Source organism: Petromyzon marinus, chromosome 7 (assembly GCF_048934315.1).
Source record: "Petromyzon marinus isolate PM22_M1 ecotype Great Lakes invasive population chromosome 7, UKy_Petmar_22M1.pri1.0, whole genome shotgun sequence".
NCBI lineage: Eukaryota > Metazoa > Chordata > Hyperoartia > Petromyzontiformes > Petromyzontidae > Petromyzon > Petromyzon marinus.
In genome coordinates, this window is record NC_133673.1 from 13,353,746 (window position 1) to 13,376,950 (window position 23,205).

The 23,205-nt window shown below is 49.7% G+C and overlaps 2 protein-coding genes across 2 annotated transcripts; one reads left to right on the plus strand and one right to left on the minus strand.

The window, feature by feature from the left end:
- Positions 1-244: 244 nt before the first annotated feature.
- Positions 245-9,234, plus strand: ACTR6 (actin related protein 6). Its single transcript, XM_032949209.2, has 11 exons — positions 245-459; positions 1,786-1,903; positions 3,299-3,367; positions 3,488-3,611; positions 4,253-4,388; positions 5,204-5,260; positions 5,429-5,527; positions 5,627-5,705; positions 5,949-6,120; positions 6,983-7,121; positions 7,632-9,234. The coding sequence occupies exons 1-11, from the start codon at positions 392-394 to the stop codon at positions 7,762-7,764; spliced, it is 1,194 nt and encodes a 397-aa protein (XP_032805100.1). The 5' UTR covers positions 245-391; the 3' UTR covers positions 7,765-9,234.
- Positions 9,235-10,041: 807 nt separating this feature from the next.
- Positions 10,042-22,666, minus strand: LOC116940012 (DEP domain-containing protein 7-like). Its single transcript, XM_032949210.2, has 10 exons — positions 22,137-22,666; positions 17,675-18,084; positions 17,063-17,253; positions 16,425-16,579; positions 15,517-15,745; positions 13,808-14,076; positions 13,065-13,207; positions 12,378-12,503; positions 11,597-11,871; positions 10,042-10,879 (listed from the first exon to the last, which is right to left on the minus strand). The coding sequence occupies exons 1-10, from the start codon at positions 22,267-22,269 to the stop codon at positions 10,876-10,878; spliced, it is 1,935 nt and encodes a 644-aa protein (XP_032805101.1). The 5' UTR covers positions 22,270-22,666; the 3' UTR covers positions 10,042-10,875.
- Between the last annotated feature and the right edge of the window lie 539 nt (positions 22,667-23,205).

The following is a 23,205-nucleotide window of genomic DNA, read 5'->3' on the forward strand; positions in this document are numbered from 1 at the left end:
CACAATTGTGCGGTGCGTCTTACTTTCCGGAGCGTCTTCTATTCTGGTGAATACGGTAAAAAAAGTCTACGGCGTGATTGGTCGACAGAAATGCACAACTCAGCCAATCGCCGCGCTCGCTCATGTTAATCAACGGCGGGTGTGAACCAATGGGGGGGGGGGGCACGATCGCTAAGGGCAACGCAACAGTCGGCGTCTAAGCCAATCGGCGCGCTCGCCAGTGTTAAGCAACGGGAAGCGTCTGAGCCAATCGTAGGCGTGGACGCGGCTTGTCCGCCTGTGGGGGAGTTAACTTGGAGCTTCACTTTGAGCGAGACAGCGAAGGCTGAGGCGAAGCAGAGGCTGAGGCGAAGCGAAGGAGTCGGTTACTGCTCGATTGCCTCGGCCAGCCATGGTCGTGCTTGTGCTGGACAACGGCGCCTACACGGCCAAGATCGGATACGCGGGGGACTCGGTCAGGTGAGCGGCTGCGCTCTTCCACGACTCCATCCTCACCCCCCCCCCCCCACCGCTTCCCGCTCCACCGCTCTCGCCTAGCGGGGCGACCGCGAGCCTAGAGGAGGCCGCAGGCTGGGTCCGCGTTCTGGTTTGGGGTAAGGTGGTGGTGGTGGAGGGCTGACCACGGGACTGGTGTTTCGGGTTTTTGGTTAAAGCTGTTAAAAGCTGTCGGGTTTTTAAAACCTCAAGTATGCGTGAGCTTGCGTGAGAGGTGGCCAGCAGATGGCAGTACAGCAAATAGCTTCTGTTATTCGCGAAGTGAGAGATGCAATGTTTGGAATTGCATTGAGAGACAGGACTAGGGGCACATAGATTCGATGACACGCGCAGGCAATAGACACTCGTCTTAAAATAAAAGTAAATAGGCCTGGGTAGCACACGTCATGAAGAGAATGGTTAATGCAGCGATGGGCAAGACTGGTGACAGAATCGCAGCCAAAGGAGTGAACGCGTCAAACACCGTCTCATGCCGCTCTGGCAGCTGCCTGATGATGCTGATTGTAACTATGAGTGAAGCGTCGTACCCAATTTAATGTTGCGAGATTACTGCACACGGGTGCGTGCAGTTAGTTATGCATTGGCACGTTTGTTCATCACGTGACAGCTTTATTAGACACGCATTTTATTTACGCGATTCTGACCCAAAAACATCGATGATTAATCAAACCACCCAATGAGATCAGCTGGTGTAGAGGAACGTGAGGGATGGCGCCGGTAGGTCTTCATCCAGCAGTGGATAGACATTGGCTGATAGTGAAGTTGAATGCCGAAAATTCTTTGCACCATATGCAGCCACAATTTCTAATCGGAGGTGCGTTAAAAGTTCGAGGAAATGCCATTGGAGATGTTTTGTGCAAGCGGTTGCACAGTCGTGACACAAAGATGGTCTGTATATTCTTGGTTCTTTCGGTAAAGTCACGTAGAAGGGAAACAATAAAATTATAAAAATATTGTTTTATATTTTTATTCTTTTATTGTTTCCCTTCTACGTGACTTTACCTTCTACGTGACTTTACCGAAAGAACCAAGAATATGAATCCCTGCAGTCACGAAAGCTTTAAATCAAAACACAGATGGTATTTTGGGTAAGAACAGCATGACCAAAACTCACTCTGTAGTGGATTTACATAAACTCAGTCTCTTCTACTGTGTAGTTCTACATTGTTGCGTACACCGTGCATATTGTAGTAGCTGTCGGTTGTCAGCTTTGCGAAGGGGATCGAATATATATTTCCGTGATTTGTTTTTAACAAACTCTCCCCCCCCCCCCCACCGTTTCCTTAACAGCATTATACCGAACTGTCAGTTCCGCTCGAAGACGGCTCGACTGAAGACGTTCACGGCTAGCCAGCTCGATGAAATTAAAGATCCATCGGGGCTCTACTTCATTTTACCTTTTCAGAAGGTAACTGTACATAGTGGACACCTGCGTCACATGCAGCTTTCTATACGTATGTAATGAGCGACTTCCGCGACACATCGTGCAGAGGGTACTTTCTCACACTGGGCACAACACAGGCCAACCTTATTCTTCTCACTCCGAGTACAACACTTAGATATTCACGTCTCTACTGGCTACACGCACAGCCGATCGCTCCGGCGTGGTCTCACCGCCCTCACGCGGCCACGCCGCTGGCTGGCGGAGTGACGAGGATGGCGATGGAAACCCCGCAGGAGATCTTTCACGTGGCCGGAAGACGGAGAGAGATGACGGCGAGCAACGACGCAGCCAGGACCCAAGAATCCACACGCGAACCCCGAGCCCCTGGGTCCGCCCCCCCTTATATTCCCCCCAGGCGTGGTTAGGCCCCGCCTCCGGCCACGCCCTCTCGTGGAACCTTTGAGCAGGTTCACCGGAGCATCTCGGCCAACCCCACCTGTTACTTTTGCCCCAGATACCTCTCCCTCTCCGATTGGATGTTCCCTTATCCGTCCCCATACCCGTGCTTCCCTTTCCCAGCCAGCAGGTGTCATCATGTCATTACACATATATGTATGTTGAACTTGTTTAGCACCGTAAGTAGCCAGCCATGCTAATCGGAGGTGCTGGGAAAGGACAACAAACGAAACATAAAAAGCAATTCTAAATAAATTAGTTTTCAATCTAGATTCAAAAGTGTATAGCCCCAATGACTTTCTAATATCAGAAGCAAGAGCATGCCATTTGGCCGCAGAAGCGCATCTGAAAGCATACGATGCATTTCCATGGTTATCCAAAAGCTGCTGCTGTGAAGATTAGAAAAAAACACATCACCATCATTGTTTGCCATATTACAGAAATATATATATAAAATGGGGATAAGTTTCAGGCACTGGCCTTTCTGTTTTGAAGAAAGGCTGTTGCTGTTGTGATGAAGGGCCATTTACCAAAACGTAATTTCTATATTTTGCATTTAAAAAGAGGTTTAACGCCGCCTGAATGTGAATGGTCTGCTACCCTTTTCAAGTAGGTATCTTAACAACCTCGCACAGACTAGAGTGGTGATCACATTGTTTGGCACCCACTGGTTGTTGGAGCCTGGACTGAGGTCCTCATTCACCTGCAAGACGGTTTTGTTGCATTGAGGGACAGTAAGAGATGTTGACGGCTTGGGGAAGCCTTCATTCATCAGCAGTAGATCATGGTCAATGATGTTTAAGGTACTATTAATGATTAATGTGTTTACATATCTTTTTATATAGCTGTTTGTTGTTTCACAACTGCAAATGTTTTCACTTCATATTTTGACAAATTGCACTACATTGTGTTACAGTTCCTTGACAGGTGCTTGCTGGTCTGTACTTTTTTTTTCTTGTGTAGGGGTATTTGGTCAACTGGGATGTACAGAGGCAAGTCTGGGACCATTTATTCGGAAAGGAAATGTACAAGGTAATGTATGGTTTTATAATATTTTTCTGTCTTTGTGTGCACAGTCAAAACACTTGCCATTTGTATTTGCTCCATACAGTTTCCCTGATTGCAACTTGTGCATGGTGTTTTGATGGACAGGTGGACTTCCCTGAAACAGACATCATCATGACCGAGCCCTATTTCAACTTCCACTCCATTCAGGAGTCCATGAATGAGATCCTCTTTGAAGAATATCAATTCCGCTCCATACTGCGCACGAACGGTACACCATGCTGCCGCCACCCTAGCTGGAGCAGTAGATCATCTGGTTGTAATGAATAAGCGCTGAATTCGCCATTACATACAACTCACATCCATACAATGCCTAGCCCCACTTTATAGGACAGTGGTTGCCCACTGTTAACAATAAAAGGGATTGCAATGCGATAGAAGGTCGCTAGGAATTTCATGGCAGATTAGGGTAAGCAACTTCGAGGTTCACCGCTGGATAAAGGCCTCTCTATATTCTGTTTTTTCATGGGTGCTTTGATCGGTGTTGGTCGGTGAAGGGTTTGGAGCCCACAACCATTTCAGATATCACCACTGATATTAGTTTTAGCCAGCGATCAAACTCTAGTTGCTGAGTTCACAAGGCAGTGCGCTATTACATCACTGCTCCACTTCAGACCCTGCAACAGGCAGACCTGGAGTTAATTATAATTACAAAAGTTGTGTTCACTGCATTGCATTTACAATTATAACTTAAGTTGACCCTAGGTCTTCTGGCTACCTGAACTTTAGACTTTCCACCAGGGCTGCCATGGAGAAAAGTGCCCACTAACCCTTACCATTTTTAATGCCCCATTGCTCGCAATGCCAGAACATGGATCGTCCGGTCCATTCTTTTCTCTTTGTCATTTACAGCGGCGACTCTGAGCGCCTACAGCTACCAGCAGCAGAAACCCTCCGAGCTGTGCTGCCTGATCATCGAGTCGGGCTTCTCCTTCACACACATTGTCCCCTTCTACAGGGGCAAGAAGATCAAGGAAGGAATCCGCAGGTTGCCTCTCCACGTGCAGATAAAACAACAACAGAGGCTTAAAAGGGCGCCATTGACGTAACGCAAGGGGTGATCACAAAGACTGGCCTGATAAGAGGAACCGATGGCGGACTGCTCGGACTGTAGTAACACATCGTCGATTGAAATCTGTTCTTGAACTCACAATACACACCTCCGGATTAGCATGTTCGGCTATGGTACAAAATAAGTTCAATATACGTACATACGAGAAGGGATTATATTGTATTCATATGTTGCACTTCTAATGCCGCTATCAATGACTGACGAAAGCGTGTCTTGTCAGACTTCTTTAATATGTACTTTGTTACTTTTTCCATGCAACCTCAGTTGCTGTTATAATTTTGAAATTGGTTAACTAGTTGACTTAACCCCATGCAACCTTGTGAGGTGCCACAATTCACCGTGATGTGAAGGAAAAAAAGAATAGATTTCTTGCATCGTGACCCCGAATCATGGAAATTCATTGAAACGCGAGGGTTCAAATCGACAGTTACTAATGATTGTGCCACCTGTCATGCCATGGATTTATTGATAACCCCCCTTGTAGTTTTCTCTTTGAATTTTCTATCGTGCATTTAGTTATTTGAGTTTAACCTCGGGGTTGCATTGTTAAATTGTGAGCTGCAGTTCCTGCGAAAGATATCCATACAGCCTGAACGTAATAAAAATTGGATATTTCTCTGGTTTGAACTTTGCGATCCCCTATAGCAGTGTTTTAAAAAATACATCCCTAATGAAAATAAAACCAAGTTGTTATCCATTTCACTAAGCACATTTTACTCTTTTTTTTCTAGGATCAATGTTGGGGGGAAGCTGCTGACAAACCATTTAAAAGAGATCATATCGTACAGGTGAGCATTATCCAAGACCACACGGCTCGCCAATAACATAATTTGATTCAAGTCCAGCTTATTAAACCAACTGAAGAGATAAGGATAAAACCTCAAATAATAATTGACATAAGGTAAACGTGTAACCTGAAACTATTGACACTGGCAGCACTGACATTACTTGTGCAGGCAGCTGCATGTGATGGACGAGACTTACGTCATCAACCAGGTGAAGGAGGACGTCTGTTACGTGTCGCAGCAGTTCTACAAGGACATGGCCATAGCGCAGTGAGTGGATTTTAAATCGCTGCAGCACATGCCCAGCGTCTGTGTTTCTACGTTGCTCTCACTGTGTCCGATGTATGTCGTTCTCTGAAACCCGGATAGATTGAAAGGTGATGATAACACCATCGTCAGAGATTACATACTGCCCGACTTCAGCAGCATCAGAAAGGGCTACTGTAAGGTAAGGCACCTGATGAATCCCCGAGCGGCGATTACAGGAATTTTCATGATTCCGTGAAACGTCGCAATTTTTGGGTTCGCAGTTGGTCAGACATCCCCTACCAACCGTGCAGCATTTGAGGGAGGCACTAATCGAGCAGTAAATTGACAAAAGGATCTTTACGCGTGAAATCGTTTGCAAGCTTTAGGCATGGTGACACCCGTGCCACTTGATAATGCGGTTGTGTATGTTTCCACTGGCCAGCCACCCTCGGACGTGGCGCAAAGTGGCAAGTACACGGGCGGGGAGCAGATCCTGCGCCTGACCAACGAGCGCTTCGCCGTCCCCGAGATCCTCTTCCACCCGTCCGATATCGGCGTACAGGAGATGGGCATCCCCGAGGCGGTGACGCACGCCGTGCAGAGCCTGCCCCAAGGTGAGGGATTCAGCCACGTTAGGCGTGCGTCCATTAATGGATTCCATCGATTTTTATTTATTTTTAATTCATTTGTTAAGCTCGCGGTGCGCGCGTCCAATTCGGGCATGGGCAGCCAGCAGCGGAGGAGAAAGACTTCTTCTGACAGAAAGCCCTGATCGCTAGAATGGAGTGCATGGTAAGCGGTGTCGAGAGATGAGAATTAGGGTAGAGTCCTCGGGGGATCTTGAAGATCGGTTAGTGCACTATAATCGATCTGTGATCGCATTGGGAGGCAGTGGAGGGATTGAGTGTCCGGGTGATGTGGTCTTGTTCACAAGTGCGGGTGAGCAGTCTGGTGGTGGCATTTCATATCAGGGTCATATGGAGATACTTAAAGATTTGGGGATGCTGTGTAGAAGAGCGTCGCAATGGTCGAGTTGGGATGTGCTGAAAGCACGGATGAGGGTGCAAGACATGTAGTGCAGATGGGCATGAGGTCCTTCAAAGTTTTGAGATTGTCTGGGAGAAGAGCAATTTCTCTGGATTAAATAAGAATATGAATGAATGGCACTAGCATACCGTCCGTAAATAAGTTTTATCATTAACAGTAAATAATTGTTTTTAAAAGCATATGTGAATTCAATTATACACAAATTACTACATCAGCAAGCATGCAAAGTTACAACTTTTTTCTTAGGCACAAGTTAAAAGGATGGCCTAGCCCTATGTGTAGTCCAGTCAGATTCTGAATCAAAGATTAAAATAAAATCAGACAACTATCAAGCTTCGATGCGAAACCGAGATGTGGTGTTGAGAGGACAGACCGAGGGAATTGACAACTGATAATTGTTCTGTATACATTTGTGTTGGTCGCTAACAGAGATGCACCCGCACATGTACAACAACATTCTGCTGACGGGAGGCGGCTCCCTGCTTCCTGGATATCGGGACCGGGTCCTTGCGGATGTGCGCAGCCTTACCCCGGACGAGTATGAGGTGGCCGTCACGCAGCCCGATAAGTACGCAACGTGTTTTTCTTTATTTTATTACATTTCAATTGGTTTAACTGCGAGAGAGCGAGAGAGAGTGATCCTTAGTTCCCCATGGAAAGATGATGAGCACTCCCCCCTCCTAATCATCTTCTACATGTATCCATGTTGCAGGGTACAGAGCAACAGTTACAAAGTTGCAGTTGATATGGTTACTCTTTTGATTTCATTGCTGACCATTTGTAGTTTAACGTTGGCCAAAGTCAGCTCAACACTGACGATTTCGGTTGTCGCCAACTGTAAAAAAATAGACCATTAATAATATTGGTTCAATGGTCATGTGAGGAGGGGCATTACTCTCACATACAGGGTGGGTGGAAACGTGCTCAGAGGTAGCTCTGTGAAGAGTTGTGCTGCACTAAGGAGATCCGAATGGATACTCAATCTCGTGCCATGAGATGCCATCAGCACAATTGGGGCGTAAAATTTAAGGAGAATAAAAGTTGCCGGCCTTGTTGTGATATGCGCATCTCCCCGTAGCCCGATAACGCACGCGTGGGAAGGAGGCGTGATGCTGTCCGGCACTCCCGATTTCTCCAACTCGCTCGTGGTGACACGGCAGGAGTACGAGGAGCGGGGCCACGAGGCGTGCGACGAGAAGTTCGACGTTTGATGACGTAACGGCCATGTACGACTCTTGGGGATGGCGAGAGAGAGGGGGTCCTGAGCAGTTGCCATCACAAGAGGCAGTGATGTTCGCCGGCTGACAGGAAACCCAATCGTTTTTTTAATGTCGAGCATTTGAGCTGTTGTGCCAGCAAGCGAACATTTCCTCCACTGACAACAAATGACTACCGGGCCGTTAAGCTCAAAAAGAAAACAGCGTGGCCAGATACTGTGAACTGGGACGTGGTTTAAATGGACCCTGATGCTTGTGCGTCACTGTGGCATTGAAGAGTGTCGTTTGGATGAACGGCTTTCTGCACAAAAACGTTTATCGAATTTAGTTTTGTACACATCGTGGGGGGTACAGCAAAGTCCTTTGTTTTACTATGTGCCCAAGTCCATGCTCCTAAAATCCCCCAACTAGCATGGTGAAGTATTTCCTGCTCGTCCTCGATTTCTGATATTCTCAGTCTCTGTTCCTCACATTCCATATTTCGTCTTCCAGTCATTACTTGAATGCAACATATCCCATCACACATTTACAGTGCGTATTAAATATTAACAATGCCTTTCCTTCTTCTGGGCAAAGGTATCTGCCAATGTTTTCCACTCTTCTTATGCCAGTTCCATCCAATGCATTTCTCCAAATCCCTTGATCTCATCCTGTCATCTAATTTTCAGGCTATACCCCCTCTTTTTCCTTCCATCAATCGGCTTCCGATTTGTTGTAAATTTTTCCCATTTGTCATCAGCTAGTCATGATCATCTAGCTAGATGTGTTCATGTCAATACAAAACTGGACGTTTCTTCACGGTCTATGTTTAAAAAAAAAGTTAAATTCACAACTTAAAACGTAATATCTTATATTTCTTTAGCAATGCAAGGTTAATGATGAATGTGGCGGTGTGTGCCAAAAATACCACTCCCAATGCCATCAAAATTGTCCAATATATTGTGGAGAGGCGCAAGCAATTGGGCAGGTGAACAGCTCTTTCGATGCATCTGTGCCTTGGAGGCTTGTTGATGTGTGCAGTGGCCAAAGATTTTGCATCTCCTGTATTATTTGTTTCTGGCGGTGGTGGTCAGTACACCAAGCAATGTCTATTTTGGTGAATCTCAAAGCGCCTAAGAGCTGTGACCAACAATTACCCACATTTAACTCTAATGCCCAAGCGTTTTGTTTTTTTATGAGGGATGCTACTTTATGCAAGTAGATTTCGTTTCTTGTACAAAACACGTTTTCTCCTGCCCTGCCACAATGTACTGCATACGTAACGAACGTGCAATTAAAGCATTTGAATTTAAATAAAAAACTTGCCATCGTTTTTGACGAGTTGTAAATTCTACTAAGTTGTTTAAAATTCGTAACAATATTCTTTAGAAATAAACAAGTTTTTTCCTGCACTCATTGATCGATTTTTATTATGGCAATGGAGGAATTCACTTTTTATTGAAAATTAAAGCTATGAAAATGTCATTTTTTTGTGAAAGATGGCTTGTCGATTTTTCCATGTGAATTTTTGTTTTTAAAATTTGCACCTTTTCCATTATGTACAGTATAAGCCTAAAGTCAATCCAGGAATTCACTTTTCATTGAAAAATGAAGCTATAAAAAATTGGCCATTTTTAGCAAAAAGTGACAGGTTCATACGCCGATTTTTGCAAGTAAAAAACCATTAAAATGTACACTGTTTATGGCACGGAGCATAATAAGTCTAAAGGCAAGAGGAATTAACTTTTCCTTGGAAAATAAAGCTATGAAAATTTGGCCATTTTGTGAAAAATTACATAGTGAAAATGCCCACTGTTTATAGCACAGAGCAATGCAGGACTTAACTTTTCCTTGGAAAATAAAGCTATGAATATTTAGCCATTTTTTTATTTCAAAGGTTCGTCTGTTGATTTTTCCATGAAATTCACACCGTTCATGTTATGTGGAGCATAATAAGCCTAAAGGCAATGCAGGAATTCATTGTTAATTGTAAAAATAAAGTTATTAAAAAAATGACCATTTGCAGCAATTTTTGCCAGGGGCGGAGCCAGGATTTCAGGCCGGGGTGACATTCAACAAATTTTAATTTCAAGAATGATTAGAGAGTCAGGCCGTTGAACTAGACGCCATCGGTTGGCGACACTGCGTGCAACTGCATTGTCAGTCCGCCAGACCGAGTGTCGTACACTTATACGCAGAATGTCACCCCTGTCACCCGCCCTGGCTCCGCCCCCGATTTTTGCTATCCACCCTCGCCTCCAAGGTGCTGGATAACACGCATGCACTGACAAATCATAACAAAAACTTTATTAGAATTCATTAAAAAAGTACATTATGCAATGGTTAATGTTTTAATCCAGGACATGACACATTCAACAGCTTTTAAAGCCAACGCACAAACTAACATCCGACAAATCCCAGATGTGCACGTCGTCTTTTCAGTGCAAATTGAGTTTAAGCCTCAGCCCTTTCTGACATTTATTTAATTCCAAACCCACCTAAAACAATCAGTGCAGGACATGCACCAGCTACTGATTACAAACGCGCGCCGAGTGCACAGACCCACAGCTAATACCAACGAAATAAAGAGAACATGTACCACTTTCACTTGCAGGGCATTTTCATCGCAAACAACATTCACAACACTTTGGTGCTACAGATAGGGAGTTGCAACCAAGAACGGGTAAAAAGCAATCATTACCGCAGAAGGCACTACAGCAATTCCAATCCTCGAGTCAAAATGTGTGACCTTTAGCACATGGCAGAAACAAGCGCCTTCCGGGAACATGCACAGATGCCACTTTAAGCGCCAGTCAAAAAGTTTCACAGCTGAGCAGCGGCATGAAAACCACCAGGTGAACAAAACTATGGCTTCATCGTGAATACCAGTGGGACGCTCGTGGCAGTTTCTTACAATCTACGATGCAGGCGAATTAATTATTGATGGTCGGGGGGACGAGGTGAAGATTCCGAAAATTAAGATTTTTCAGTGCTCCAAATCCTACCAGATGGGCCATTCTCCGGCGAAGCTGCAAGGGCTGCGCGTGTCCCATCCGGTTGCAAAAATCTCCGATGCTGAAGCCACCGTCATCGCATTCCAGTTTCTCAATACACCTGCTGCACGCATCACCTGACACGAAAACAGAATTGTAGTCTCCTCAACACGTGAGACAGGCACCGGTCACAAGACCAAACAGTACAAGAGCCTGTGCGCACACTGCGTGAGATGGGCGCAATAATGCCACAGCGATTTGTCATGCAGTTAAGATTAAAAGCGATTCGTCTCATCTCTAGCTTTTCCCGGATACGGCTTCTTTGTTCATTCATCTCGTTTGTATAGGTTTTGTTTACAACCTTAGCAGATCATTTATTTACAGTTTATGCAACTTATACACTATGTCAATTCCCAAAAGCGTATTAAACTCGGCAGCAATATCTTGTTCAAATGACCATTGAGTTGATGATGCTAATCTTACTTACAGCCCTGAGCCATTGGGTATGAAAATACACATTCGTACGATGGGGGGACAATTCCCTCCACAAGGCAATTACTGTCAACGTCCCCACAAAAGTAACGAGCGACTCACTTTTTGATCGACCCCCGAAGGGACGATGCTCCCCGTTAACAACGTCCACCAGGATTGGAACTTTGCAATTATCCGGCCGAGAACTTTCTCTGCTTTACCACCATTATATGATCGAACCACATTCTTGCCGGTCACGATTCACTTGCGCCAAAGCACACCGAGTGGAACAGGTTGGGGTTGGGGTGAGGTGGGGGCTGGTGGGGGTGCGAAGGGGTGGGGGGGGGGGAGGAAATCGGGGGAGCTACGACCTACGACCTCACAGCATGGTGGCAAAGTGCTGCGAGAAGGCCTGTGGGTGATGCCTCTGCAGCTCCTTGAGCAGCCGCCGCTTGTGCTTGGCGGAGCGCGCCGTGTCCTCGCTCACGCTGGCCACGAGCCCGCGCAGCGCCTCCTCCGTGGCCCTTGCGCCCTCTGCGGCGTACTCGGCGCGCGACTGCCGCACGCAGTACGTGAAGCCCGGCAGTCGGTTGGGGTCGCCGCCCCCCTGCAGGCTCGCCAGCCGCTCGCTCACCATGACGTGCAGCGACACCGGCACCTGGCGGCGGCGGAAAAGGGTGCCCCACCCCCCCCCCCATGAGGGCAATGACAATTGTTGCGGGGGGGGGGGGGGGGGTTGGGGAAACGGGTGGGTCCAAGTGGTGAGATGTTAATTACCTCACCTGGTATGAAGAAGGTCGTGGGTTCGATATATTGCACAATTCACTTCCTAACACAACGAGCCCCGTATAGTCTTGGGATAGCACAATGAGGGGAGGTGGCCGGCCAGCACCGCTCGAAGCCTTTGTCTCCCTCGTGGCGATGTTTACACACCGCACTAGGTACTCAACCCCGTGTTGGGAAACCATTCCGTCTCCTCCACATTGTTCAGCTGGGTGCACCACTCCATGAATGTACAGCATGTATGTTGAACTTCCTTTCGTACCGCACATAGCCAACCATGCAAATTCAGACCCGCCGCGACATCCTGGGAAACCCATCAGATGGCTCGCAAACAAAGCGGGGTGTTCACTTGTGGCATCGTGACAAGACGTGTCCGGCCACCTTGAAGATCTCCGTGTGGTTGTCCATCAGGAAGGAGATGAGCAGCTCGGCGTGGCTCTTGGAGAGGGCCTTGTTCTGCACGATCGCCTTGCCGAACGTCCGTCGCACCACGGCGAGATTGTCGGTCTGTGCGGAGAGAACGACCGTGCGGGGGGGGGGGGGGGGGGGGGGGGGGGCACGGTTAGGCAAGGGGGGTGGGGGGCGCGAACGAAGCACTGCACGTAAGAAACTCCACGCCCCCCCGTGGGAATTGAAATCGGCCACGATTGACAAAAACCGCGGACCATCGACAGGTAGCACGCAACACAAAACCTGAAACGTGAGCGACAGGAAGCAGGGAGAGGTGCACGCTTGTTAATCCGCCGAGGGACGGGAAAATTAACAGATTAGAGAACACACACATAAGTAAAAGAGCTTCATACCGACTTAAGAAAAGTATGCGGAGGGGAAGGGGGGCAGGGGGCAGGGTAGGACATGTCCCTAGAAGGGATGGGGGCCGTGTGCTGTTGGACAAGACTAACGATGAAGTAGCAGCCAAAGACGAGGGAAGCAAACTGGGAGAGGGCGCAAAAAAAAATCAACCCATGGAGCTCGCGTAAATCGGTGGCTCAGGAGAGACTTTCGTGCGGTAGCGGGCGGGAGGGCGAGATCACGGCCGCCGATGACGACGAATCGTTGCGCTCGTGCCTGCTTGTGCAGCCGGTAGGAGCTCGCGAGCGCCGCCACGTGCATGAGCCGGAGCAGCGCCCGCAGCTCCTCGCGGACGCTCGCCTCCAGCAGCCGCAGGCAGAGCTGCGTGGCCTCCAGGGCCACCGCGGTGCTGTCCTTGACTGCGCGCGGCGGCGACGGCGGCGGCACAGAAGAGAGAGAGGGCGTCAAAGCGGACCGGCGGCGTGAGAGGGCGGACGACAGGCCGGCATCGTCCCGACCGAGCGGGCTAATCTACGACCCCCCCCCCCTCTCCCCTCGAATCAAATGAAATTAAAGTTTTTATATGATTTTCTGTGCACTCATTTTAGTGACCGGGCTAAGACCATCATCAGCTCCGTCTTGCAACACCCACCACCTGCCCCCCTCTCTAATCGATATGAGAAAAACAAAAAAAGGTAATCGATGTTCAGTCACATCTCTAACCATGCCACAAGGACTCAACTTTAGCCAGGTCCATCAGCAATCCGCAAATAAATTATGCCCCCCCCCCCCCAAACGGCACACCACATCCAGTATACCCATCGCTATGACTACTATGAGTAGTCACGCACCAACTACTCCAGTCCACAACAAGTGACGACCCGTAAAATATTTGGCGAGGGAAAATTAAGCCCTGCGTCTGCACAAATCTCACACGTATTGACCCAACTCCTTACCCCCCCCCCCCGTCTCTCCTCCTCCTCCGTCTCCCTCCCTCCCCCATCTACCCCCCCACTTACGTATGAGCTCCAGGATTGCCGTGTGGACGTCGAAGAGGCGGTTCTCGAGCAGCGGCCGCTTCGCCTGCCCGTAGTGGCGGCCGACGACGTCAAAGAGGACGCGCTTGGCGGCGGCGTCGCCGTCGTCGTCGTCCGGGCGGTCCACGGCGCTGGCGGGGCCGCCGTGCGCCCCGCCCCAGCCCCGCGGCAGCCTCTGCGTCACCTCCACCACGAGCGCGTCGGGGAGGTGGTCCAGGCAGTCCAGCGCGGCCGCCAGCCACTCGTCCAAGCTGGCGGCGCGGAGACGCGCGGGCGATTAGAGTGCATATGGCTTTCTTAAGAAGGTCAACGTGCGTAAGAGGTAGGGGGGTGGGTGCGTGGAAGTTTACTTACTTGTGTTATACATGTGTAAAGACAAAGATCCCCCCCGTATAGCCTCAACACACTGTTAGGGCAAGTGCTGTTCACAAGTAGCACCTACGAAGGTCGGAACAGTACACGAAGGAGTGGGTGGCCAGCACTGCACACGGCACCAGGTACTCATTTCAGGCAGAGTCAACCTCGGGGGAGGGGCCCTTGACTGGTTCAGATAATTAGCGTCACTGGTGTTGGCCGCGAGTGGGAATCGAACTATATATATACACACACGCACACGCACGGGTAGAGAAGCAGTAGTTCTGCAACTGAAAAACAAGAGACAGCTGCCCTGTTGACACTTGCCACGATCCTCCTGTACTGGGAACACCGAAAGTGCTCAGCTTTTTTCACGGAACAATAAAATGTCATGACAATATGTATCGCGAGGTTTTTGTTTTCTAAGATTTAAATTATATTCTGGTAAAGGAATTGCATTAATCGGAGCGCAAATTGAAAAGTTAGAATTGAGTATTAACCGTGATCAGTGTTCTGCATGTGTTGCTCCCACCTCTTCAGTGTCCACGAGAACTTCTGCCACCTTTTCAATTCAACGTTAATTTGTCAGACGGGAAATCCCGTGTACTCAGGTACCCAGCTAGTTTCGGTGGCAACGGCCCCGCAGGCCGACACCACCAATGGAGCTATTGTTGGGGTATAGAGGAGCTCAGCTAGCAGCCAGCCAGAAATCTTTAAAATAATCTACACCATATTATTTTCCCTCAATTTCCACCTTGATTCGACGCTCGGCGGCGTCGCGTCGCGAGGCGAAGACGACTCCATTGGGAACTCTGCACTCACAGGACCCACCCACGACTCACCCAGCCCCCCCCCACCTTTGCACACAGCACCGAGTCGAGCACAAAGCCATAACACGGGTTAAACTGGGAACAAAATCCTAATTTTTAAATTTGGGTTCAGAACACACGACTGGGTAGTTTCCGAGACAAAACTAGGACGCGTTTGGCAGCTTTAATAATAAAAATGTATAATGCGCATTCCATCTTAGGATCCCAATGCGCAATGCATGAAAAGCAGGAAACAAAAACAGAACCAGGGCAACCGACCAAACTAAAGAGGGGAAGGCCACCTTAAAGAGATGGGGTTTCAAAGCAGACAAATGTACCTACAGACTGCGATTGCCTGATTTCAAGTGGCAAGGCGTTCCATAGTTTGGGTGCCACGCTAACAAAAGCCCGACCACCAAAAGAGCGTAACCTCGACCAGATGGCGATCAGAAGATCTTAAGGCCTCAAGAAATAAAACATGTTCTACACGGACGTGTCCCCACTTCGACCGAATGCGCACGCACGCACACAGGCAGGCTGAGGCCGGCGTCCGTCAGCTCCAGGTAGGGGTTGTGGACGACGAGTTCGTCGTCGTCAGTGGCGGTGGGCGGGGGCGGCGCGGGCGACACCGCCGGCGCCCGCTTCTTGCCGCGCTTGGGCGAGGAGGGTGGCGACTCCAGCACCGAGTCGAGCACGGCGAGGTCTATGAGCTGGAGCAGTCGCAGCAGTGTCTGGTGCCTCCACACCTCCGCCACGGCTGCTCGCGCACGCACACGCAGACGCAGAAATCTGGCCGGTGAAAGCATTCACAGTTGTTCCATCACGATCGCACGCGCGCGTTAAATCTAGAGCTGCCCACCCCCCACCCTCATATTGGTCAATTAAGTAGATTTCGAGACGACTTTTTTCGATCGATTTGCATGGGGGTGGGGGGCCCAGAAGGCGGGAAACCCCCTACGAGCATCGCCCAGTGCGACGCGGATGACGAAGCCGATGACGTCACCAAGCACCAACCGTTGCCTCCAGGTCCAGCGACACACGTATGGGACTAGTTTTCCCAACTGCAATTTCGTGTCATGAGATTTGAGTTACACAAAAGCAATAAAAACCGGGCATTTAATCGATTACTTAAATTTACTTAGGCCAACTCGAGATCAATTATTAAACATTTAACGTGTTTTTTTTACATTCAAATTACATTTAGTATCAATTGCTATACATTTTTTTAAATTGCGCTTTCCGCGTTGTTAACGCATTTGCTGTACTAAAAAAAAAAGGTTTTTTTGGAAGTCTCACGGTAAAAAAGAGCCCCCCTCCATGAGAACGGGGAATTTCCACCACTGCCCAAGCACCCCCAGTGGGCACGAGTGGCGTGCCGCCACCCACCACCTCATCGCTCACAGAAAGACGCGTCGACCTTTGACCCGTGCGGGTACCCTTTTTGGAGAGCAAGCAGCCCCGCTGCGGGGCGTTGTCAGCAGTGGCCGAGAGCGAGGGCCCTAGGAGGTTCACGCTGCTGAACATCTTCTCCAGGGCCTGGTCGCTCGACTCGACCGCAGTGCAGTTGGACATCAGGCTGGAGTCTTCTGGCCTAGGAGCGAGCGGGCGGCAGACTTTTATTTTATTTTTTACCAAAAAAAACGTAGGCGTTTCCCAAAACTCACTCCCAAATGTGCTCTCAGCACCTCAGAGCCATCCATGGCAACGAGACAAAATTAATAGATGAATCCAAATTAATCATCAAGTCATTTTTATTTCACACTTGTTTACCCAACCTAGCCTCACTCAGAGTCCTCCTCCTCGGGGGGGGGGGGGGAGGGGGGGTGAGCGGTGATGCCGTGTGCAATCCTAATCTGGTACCTTGCATGTATTTATTCAGGAGGTTTTAATTTTTTTCATTACCACTTTGAATCGTGACAGTTCATCGTAATCGCTGGGGAGGAGTGGGGGGGTTGGGGTGGGGGGGGGGTGGCGGGCGGGCGAATCGTTACAACCCCGGACATCCGGATTTGCCAACATCAAGCAAGGAAGTCGGACGAGCTGTGCGACAGACAAGGTGCCGCCGCGCACCAACCTGTCCTTCGCCTCCTTCGAACCGACGGCCGACCGCGCCACTCCGCCGCCCTCGAGCGGGAAGCGGTAGAAGCTGGAGCTGCCGTCCTCGAACGTGGGAGCGCGCTTCTCCCCGAAGAAGCCGAAGCGTCGCGCGCTGCCCACCGGCTCCAGCTCCCCGCAGTCCACAAACGACTGGCACAGCCGCGTCACCTGCAGCCGCGGTGAAATGGTCGTGGGAAAAAAACGCGACTGCCATTTGCTAGAAAGATCAATTAAAACAGACTTGAGGATTTAAATACGTGCATATATAACCTTATATCGTGCCCAGTGACACCACATTGCTACAGCCACGGATGGATGAACGGCGGTGGGGCGTAGCAATTGTGTGTGCAGGTGGTGCAACTGCACCACAGGCCAGAGGGGGGCCCAGGCGCCAGGCTGCAAAGAGGGCGGGGGAAATTGGGCAGTGGCATGCGACCTTTCATCGATCCTGTCCTTGCACAAGCGCCCATGGTGACCGACCACACTGCGCCATTGGGACTGCGAGTGAGGGCGAGGGGGGGAGAGAGGGGGTGCGCAGAGGGAAGAGGGACGGCCGAGGGGAACGTTCCGCACGACGACTGTACTTCACCTGGATCCTGGACAGCTCGCAGGAGGTGGCGAAGCGCGGCGTCCTCGCGAGGTGCGTGATCAGCACGTCCACCGCGTCGGCGCCCGTGAAGCAGTCGTCGTGGTAGCGGAGCTGCACCCTCCTCCTCCTCGCGTCCACGTGGCCCCGCAGCGTCGCCACCAGCTCACTCCACACCTGCGTGGCGCGGAAGGCGTGGTGGCCCGGCGGCGCTGCCGTGTCGCCCTCGGCACCAGCCACGGACGACGACGACGCCGGCAATGACGACGACGAGGATGACGCTGCCTTCGAAGGTGGTGCCGGTGGTGCCGGTGGTGCCGGTGGTGCCGGTGGTGCCGGTGGTGGCAACGGCACCATGCCCGGACAGGGAATGCGCGTCATTGTTGGGACATTCATGCAGTGGTGCGGAAGACCTGTTGGCAGTGGAAACAGCGGGTGGACAGGGAAGCCAGGAATTTAATTTAAGTACAATTTCAGAAGCCAAGTATAGTCAGCTTTATTTAAAGCTTTCGTGACTGTAGGGATTAATATTCTTGGTTCTTTCGGTAAAGTCACCACGTAGAAGGGAAACAAAATAATAAAAATATAAAACAATAAAATTATCACGACGTTTCGACTGCAACACAAGCAATCATCATCAGGTGATTTTCACACCTTTCATCAATCCTGTCCTTGCACAAGCGCCCATGGTGACCGACCACACTACACCATTGGGACTGCAAGTGAGGGGGAGGGGGGGGGAGAGAGGGGGTGCGCAGAGGGACGGCCGAGGGGAACGTTCCGCACACCTGATGATGATTGCTTGTGTTGCAGTCGAAACGTCGTGAGAATTTTATTGTTTTATATTTTTATTATTTTATTGTTTCCCTTCTACGTGACTTTACCGAAAGAACCAAGAATATTTACAGACGTCAGTTTGTTGAACGGCAGGCCGCGCAGGAAATGCACCGCGTGCAGCGGAGGGCTACGCGGCAATATCCATTGTTGTACTGAACTTTTGCGCTCCGTCTTGGCTTCCCACATTCAACGACCGGCGTGGCGTCACGCGGCCAAACAATCCTCACGACCTACGCAGTGTTGGCGAGGCCCGCATCCAGTAATGGACTGACAAAGAGCCAGACGTGCACATACCTCATGTCCAGCTAGCTCTTTGTCAGTCCATTGCTGGACGTTATTGAGCCATCAATGGACCATCACATCAGTGTACATTAAGTTATATGCTTAACAGTGCCCTAAATATTGGTAAAAAAAACATTTCTGGCAGGCTCAACCAGGCCACATGATGGGCGTGCAGCAGCCCCTCCCACTTTGACAAAGCACCGCCCACCCAACTTCACGCACTGCCCCACCCACCATTGAGGTAGCCCCACCCACCAAGCAGATAGCCCCACCCACTATGCAGGTAGTCCCACCCACCAAGCATGTAGCCCCACCCACCATGCATGTAGCCCCACCCACCAAGCAGATAACCCCACCCACTATACAGGTAGCCCCACCCACCACGCAGGTAGCCCCACCCACCAAGCAGAGAACCCCACCCACCAAGCAGGGAACCCCACCCACCACGCAGGTAGTTCTGTACTTCGGGGCCGTCCATAAATTACGTCACGCGATCTTGGACGATTTTTGACCCCCCCCCCTCAAATATGACGTCACAAAGCTCTGCCCCCCCCCCCCCAAAACCATATTTCCATTTTGAAAATAAAACATGCTTCAAATCGCTTTAAACTATTGTCATTGTAGTGCGTATTTAATGTGGCGCTGCACTCTGATGTTGTAAGAGTGTTGTTGTAACAATTAGTGTTGTTATAATAATTCTATATTTATTTAAAGTTGCGCATTTTGATGTGGCGTCACATTTATCCCCCCCCACCTCGTCACACATCGTTACAAATGTCTGACCCCCCCCACCTACCTAGGTGCGTGACGTCATTTATGGACGGCCCCTTAGCCCCCCACCCACCCCGCATCATGAGTGGAGCATAGAGCCAGAATACTTTTTAAACGGTGGGGGGGTTCCCGATTTTCTAAAAGTTTATGTACTGCGGGACAAGCTTCCTTAAACCACAGGGACTGTCCCCACCAAACCAGTGCGTTTGGGACCTATAGTTTTCATTGTACAAACACGTGGTCGTGCTGTTATCACGCACTGTAAACACGTGGTCGTGCTGTTATCACGCACTGTAAGCACGTGGTCGTGCTGTTATCACGCGCTGTAAACACGTGGTCGTGCTGTTATCACGCGCTGTAAGCACGTGGTCGTGCTGTTATCACGCGCTGTAAGCACGTGGTCGTGCTGTTATCACGCGCTGTAAACACGTGGTCGTGCTGTTATCACGCGCTGTAAGCACGTGGTCGTGCTGTTATCACGCGCTGTAAGCACGTGGTCGTGCTGTTATCACGCACTGTAAACACGTGGTCGTGCTGTTATCACGCGCTGTAAGCACGTGGTCGTGCTGTTATCACGCGCTGTAAACACGTGGTCGTGCTGTTATCACGCGCTGTAAACACGTGGTCGTGCTGTTATCACGCGCTGTAAACACGTGGTCGTGCTGTTATCACGCGCTGTAAACACGTGGTCGTGCTGTTATCACGCGCTGTAAACACGTGGCGATTAGAACACGTGGCCGTATTGTACTCACGCGCTGCATTCGCCGAAACTCGACGCGGATCTCCGTGGTTTGTCTCAAGACAGCACGGGAGGCGGCTCACACGCACGCGATCGTTTTAAAGACAAGGGTTGGTGGATAACGAGGAGATCTGTTAAATCTCTCAGACCGTGGTGAAGACATGTCTGACGGCACAGCAAAATGAACGCGTCAACCCATCCGTGCGGAGTGTTAAGCCGACTCGGAATTGGAAACGTGGGTTTCACTCTCCCAACACACCGGTGTGCCGAGCTAGTAACGAATTGGCATGTTTTGTTTACGTGACAACCTTAATAATTGGCCGTGTCGGTTGGTGGCGGGTTTAACAACACGTTTACGCGATCTAACCAAAAATAAAAACCCTGAATATTGGTAGCGAAAGCCTACGTGCTAAACTGTTGATCGTTATTTCCGCTTATGCAGTGCCGTTATCTTCGGGTCATCTGATATCCTTACACAAGTAAAATAATTGGCGATATCATGCAGTAACCACCATGAAAACAGAGTCTTGAGTGAGCCTACTCTGGAAGGATTAGAGAATTGCTATCCCTGTATAATGAACTCTCTCTCGGAGGCTTCGACATTGACATTTAAAGTCTACACGTGTTCGTACATACACAAAACCAGAACAATCTTCCCCCAGTGAAATGAACAACGGGATAGAATTCGGAACAAAACTAATGTTCATACGCAGTGATTGGTCCCTGTGATAATTGATGGGGGAGGGGGGGGGTTACTGGTTATATTTGTGGGGGTATATGCGCCCCAAAGACAAAGATCTACCGTATACGCTTTGGTTTTTTTCGGTAAGGTCACGTAGGTAAAATTAAATTCAATCACGACGTTTCGGAGGCAACACAAGCTTACGTCTTCAGGTGGAACAGACACAACAAAGTTCGCCGACAACAAATTCTCTGTTCCACCTGAAGACGGAAGCTTGTGTTGCCTCCGAAACGTCGTGATTTAATTTAGTTTTATTTTATTTTTACCGACGTGACATTACCGAAAAAAACAAAGAGTATGAATCCTTGCAGTCACGAAAGCTTCAAATCTAGAATCTCCCGTATAGCCTTCGCACACCGTTGGGGCAAGTGCTGTTAGCGAGCACCTGAAGGCCGGCACGGTACAACGAGGGGGTGGCCGACACCACGCCCGGCCGTCTTCGTATCCCCAGCGGCGATGTGTTTACACACCGCACCAGCTACTCATTGCGAGGCCGAGTCGACCTAGGGGTGGCCCAGGACCGGCGAGTGGGAATCGAACTCGGGCCGTCGGGTTCGTAGCCGCAAGGCGAGAATCGCGACACGATCCTGCCCGGCAGCTCCAGCGTCAGGCCGCCTCTTGTATTATTACTATTACACGCTTTCTATTAACTCTGTTGTTGTATCCTTAAATCTTGTAACTCAAATTTAACCCGCTTCCCAATGTGGTATCGACTGCAAGCTTAGTATACTGATGACAATACCATCAGTACACTACCATATTCTATCATAAAAAAATAAAAAAAACATTTTCAACTATCTATTTTAGATGTTATGTTTCGGCTTGGGTCGTATTGTCCACTGTCAACTCACGTTGGCTGTAATTGCCCACGTTGTAGCGAACTTCGGGCCCACTACCTGGAGTCGTGAAGTTCTTCCATTACTAGTACGGTACATTTCATTAAAGCGTGTTTAAAAAAAAATATTACTTATCTCACCACAGCACACTCTCTGCACTCCCCACTTGTGTTGAAAAGTTTTCGCGAACCGTACATAAAAGTGGCAGTAACATCGTGGCCCATGAGACACCACCACGCTCCCCTCTCTCTCTCTCACCGGTCGAGTTGGGGTCGCTTTCATCCTCAGGTCCGGCTCCTGACGTCGATGTCGACGCCACGAGGCCAGCAGGGGCTGCTCGGAGCACGTCACTGAATCTCGCCGCCATCTCTCGCACGGAGCAGCCCTGCATCTCGCACGCGGAAGAACCAACTCGTCCTTCCCAACTCCTTCGGCTACTGCTCTCCGTGTTGGGGGGGGGAGGTTGGTGGTGGTGGGAGCGGTGGTGGTGGTGGTAAAACAGGTGGATCGTTGGCGATTTAGAAGCGTTTGCTCGGATGCTTTAAACAAAAATAAAGTCCACACACGAGTTTGTGGTGACAATGGAAGGTGGCTCGGATGGATGGAGAGAGAGAGACAACGACCTTTAAGTTCAGCAAAACTTTTAATTCAACGATTGTATTTGGGGTGGGGGGAAAAAAAATCCCGGTTCTTTTAAGCGGTGTGATGCGGGGGGAGGGGTTGTTAATAAACCATCTGCACATCGTCTTTGGCGACCGCTGTGGAGTTGCGTGTGCACGCCCACTTCAATGCCCCCTATTTATAGCCATGGGCACGCGCACCTTGGGGGTCTGGCGTTGATTGCAATTATCGCAGCCAATGGCACTCGTTCTGTGCCTTCTCTCGCCTTGCCCGGGAAACTCCGTCCGCATCGCGAGTCATCTCGATCAGAGTTCTGTTTTCCCGCTCGCGGCCAAACACCAACCAGTGATGAACATCTGACCAATCACCAATAGGGGAGACAAAGGCGGCCGGGCGTAGTGCTGCCCCCTTCCGGATTTTATTCATTTGCCCCGACCATCTTTTAATGCTATACGGGGGTGGGGAATCTTTGTTGCATCGCAGGGCACTGCGTGAGAGATGGCGATGAAACAAGTTCAAAGTTTTTGTGTTCAATACGTACCTCTCACGCATCACGTGTGCCTGCTTACATGGAGTTGTCTGTACATCTATGCGTCTACTTCCATGGATCTACTCGGTGTATGTAGTTGGATGAAAGTCGAAGCACGTTTGTTTGTGGGTGTCCAGTGTGTGCACACCACTTCTTTGTTCAGGACAAACGAATCCT

Coding starts and splice junctions, on each gene's coding strand:
- ACTR6 (XM_032949209.2), top strand. CDS start 392: ATGGTCGTGCTTGTGCTGGACAACGGCGCCTACACGGCCAAGATCGGA. Junction 3,368..3,487: donor TCGGAAAGGAAATGTACAAG/GTAATGTATGGT, acceptor TTTGATGGACAG/GTGGACTTCCCTGAAACAGA. Junction 6,121..6,982: donor CGTGCAGAGCCTGCCCCAAG/GTGAGGGATTCA, acceptor GGTCGCTAACAG/AGATGCACCCGCACATGTAC.
- LOC116940012 (XM_032949210.2), bottom strand. CDS start 22,269: ATGCAGGGCTGCTCCGTGCGAGAGATGGCGGCGAGATTCAGTGACGTG. Junction 14,077..15,516: donor GCCGGCCTCAGCCTGCCTGT/GTGCGTGCGTGC, acceptor CCGCGCCGCCAG/CTTGGACGAGTGGCTGGCGG. Junction 11,872..12,377: donor ACCACACGGAGATCTTCAAG/GTGGCCGGACAC, acceptor CGCCGCCGCCAG/GTGCCGGTGTCGCTGCACGT.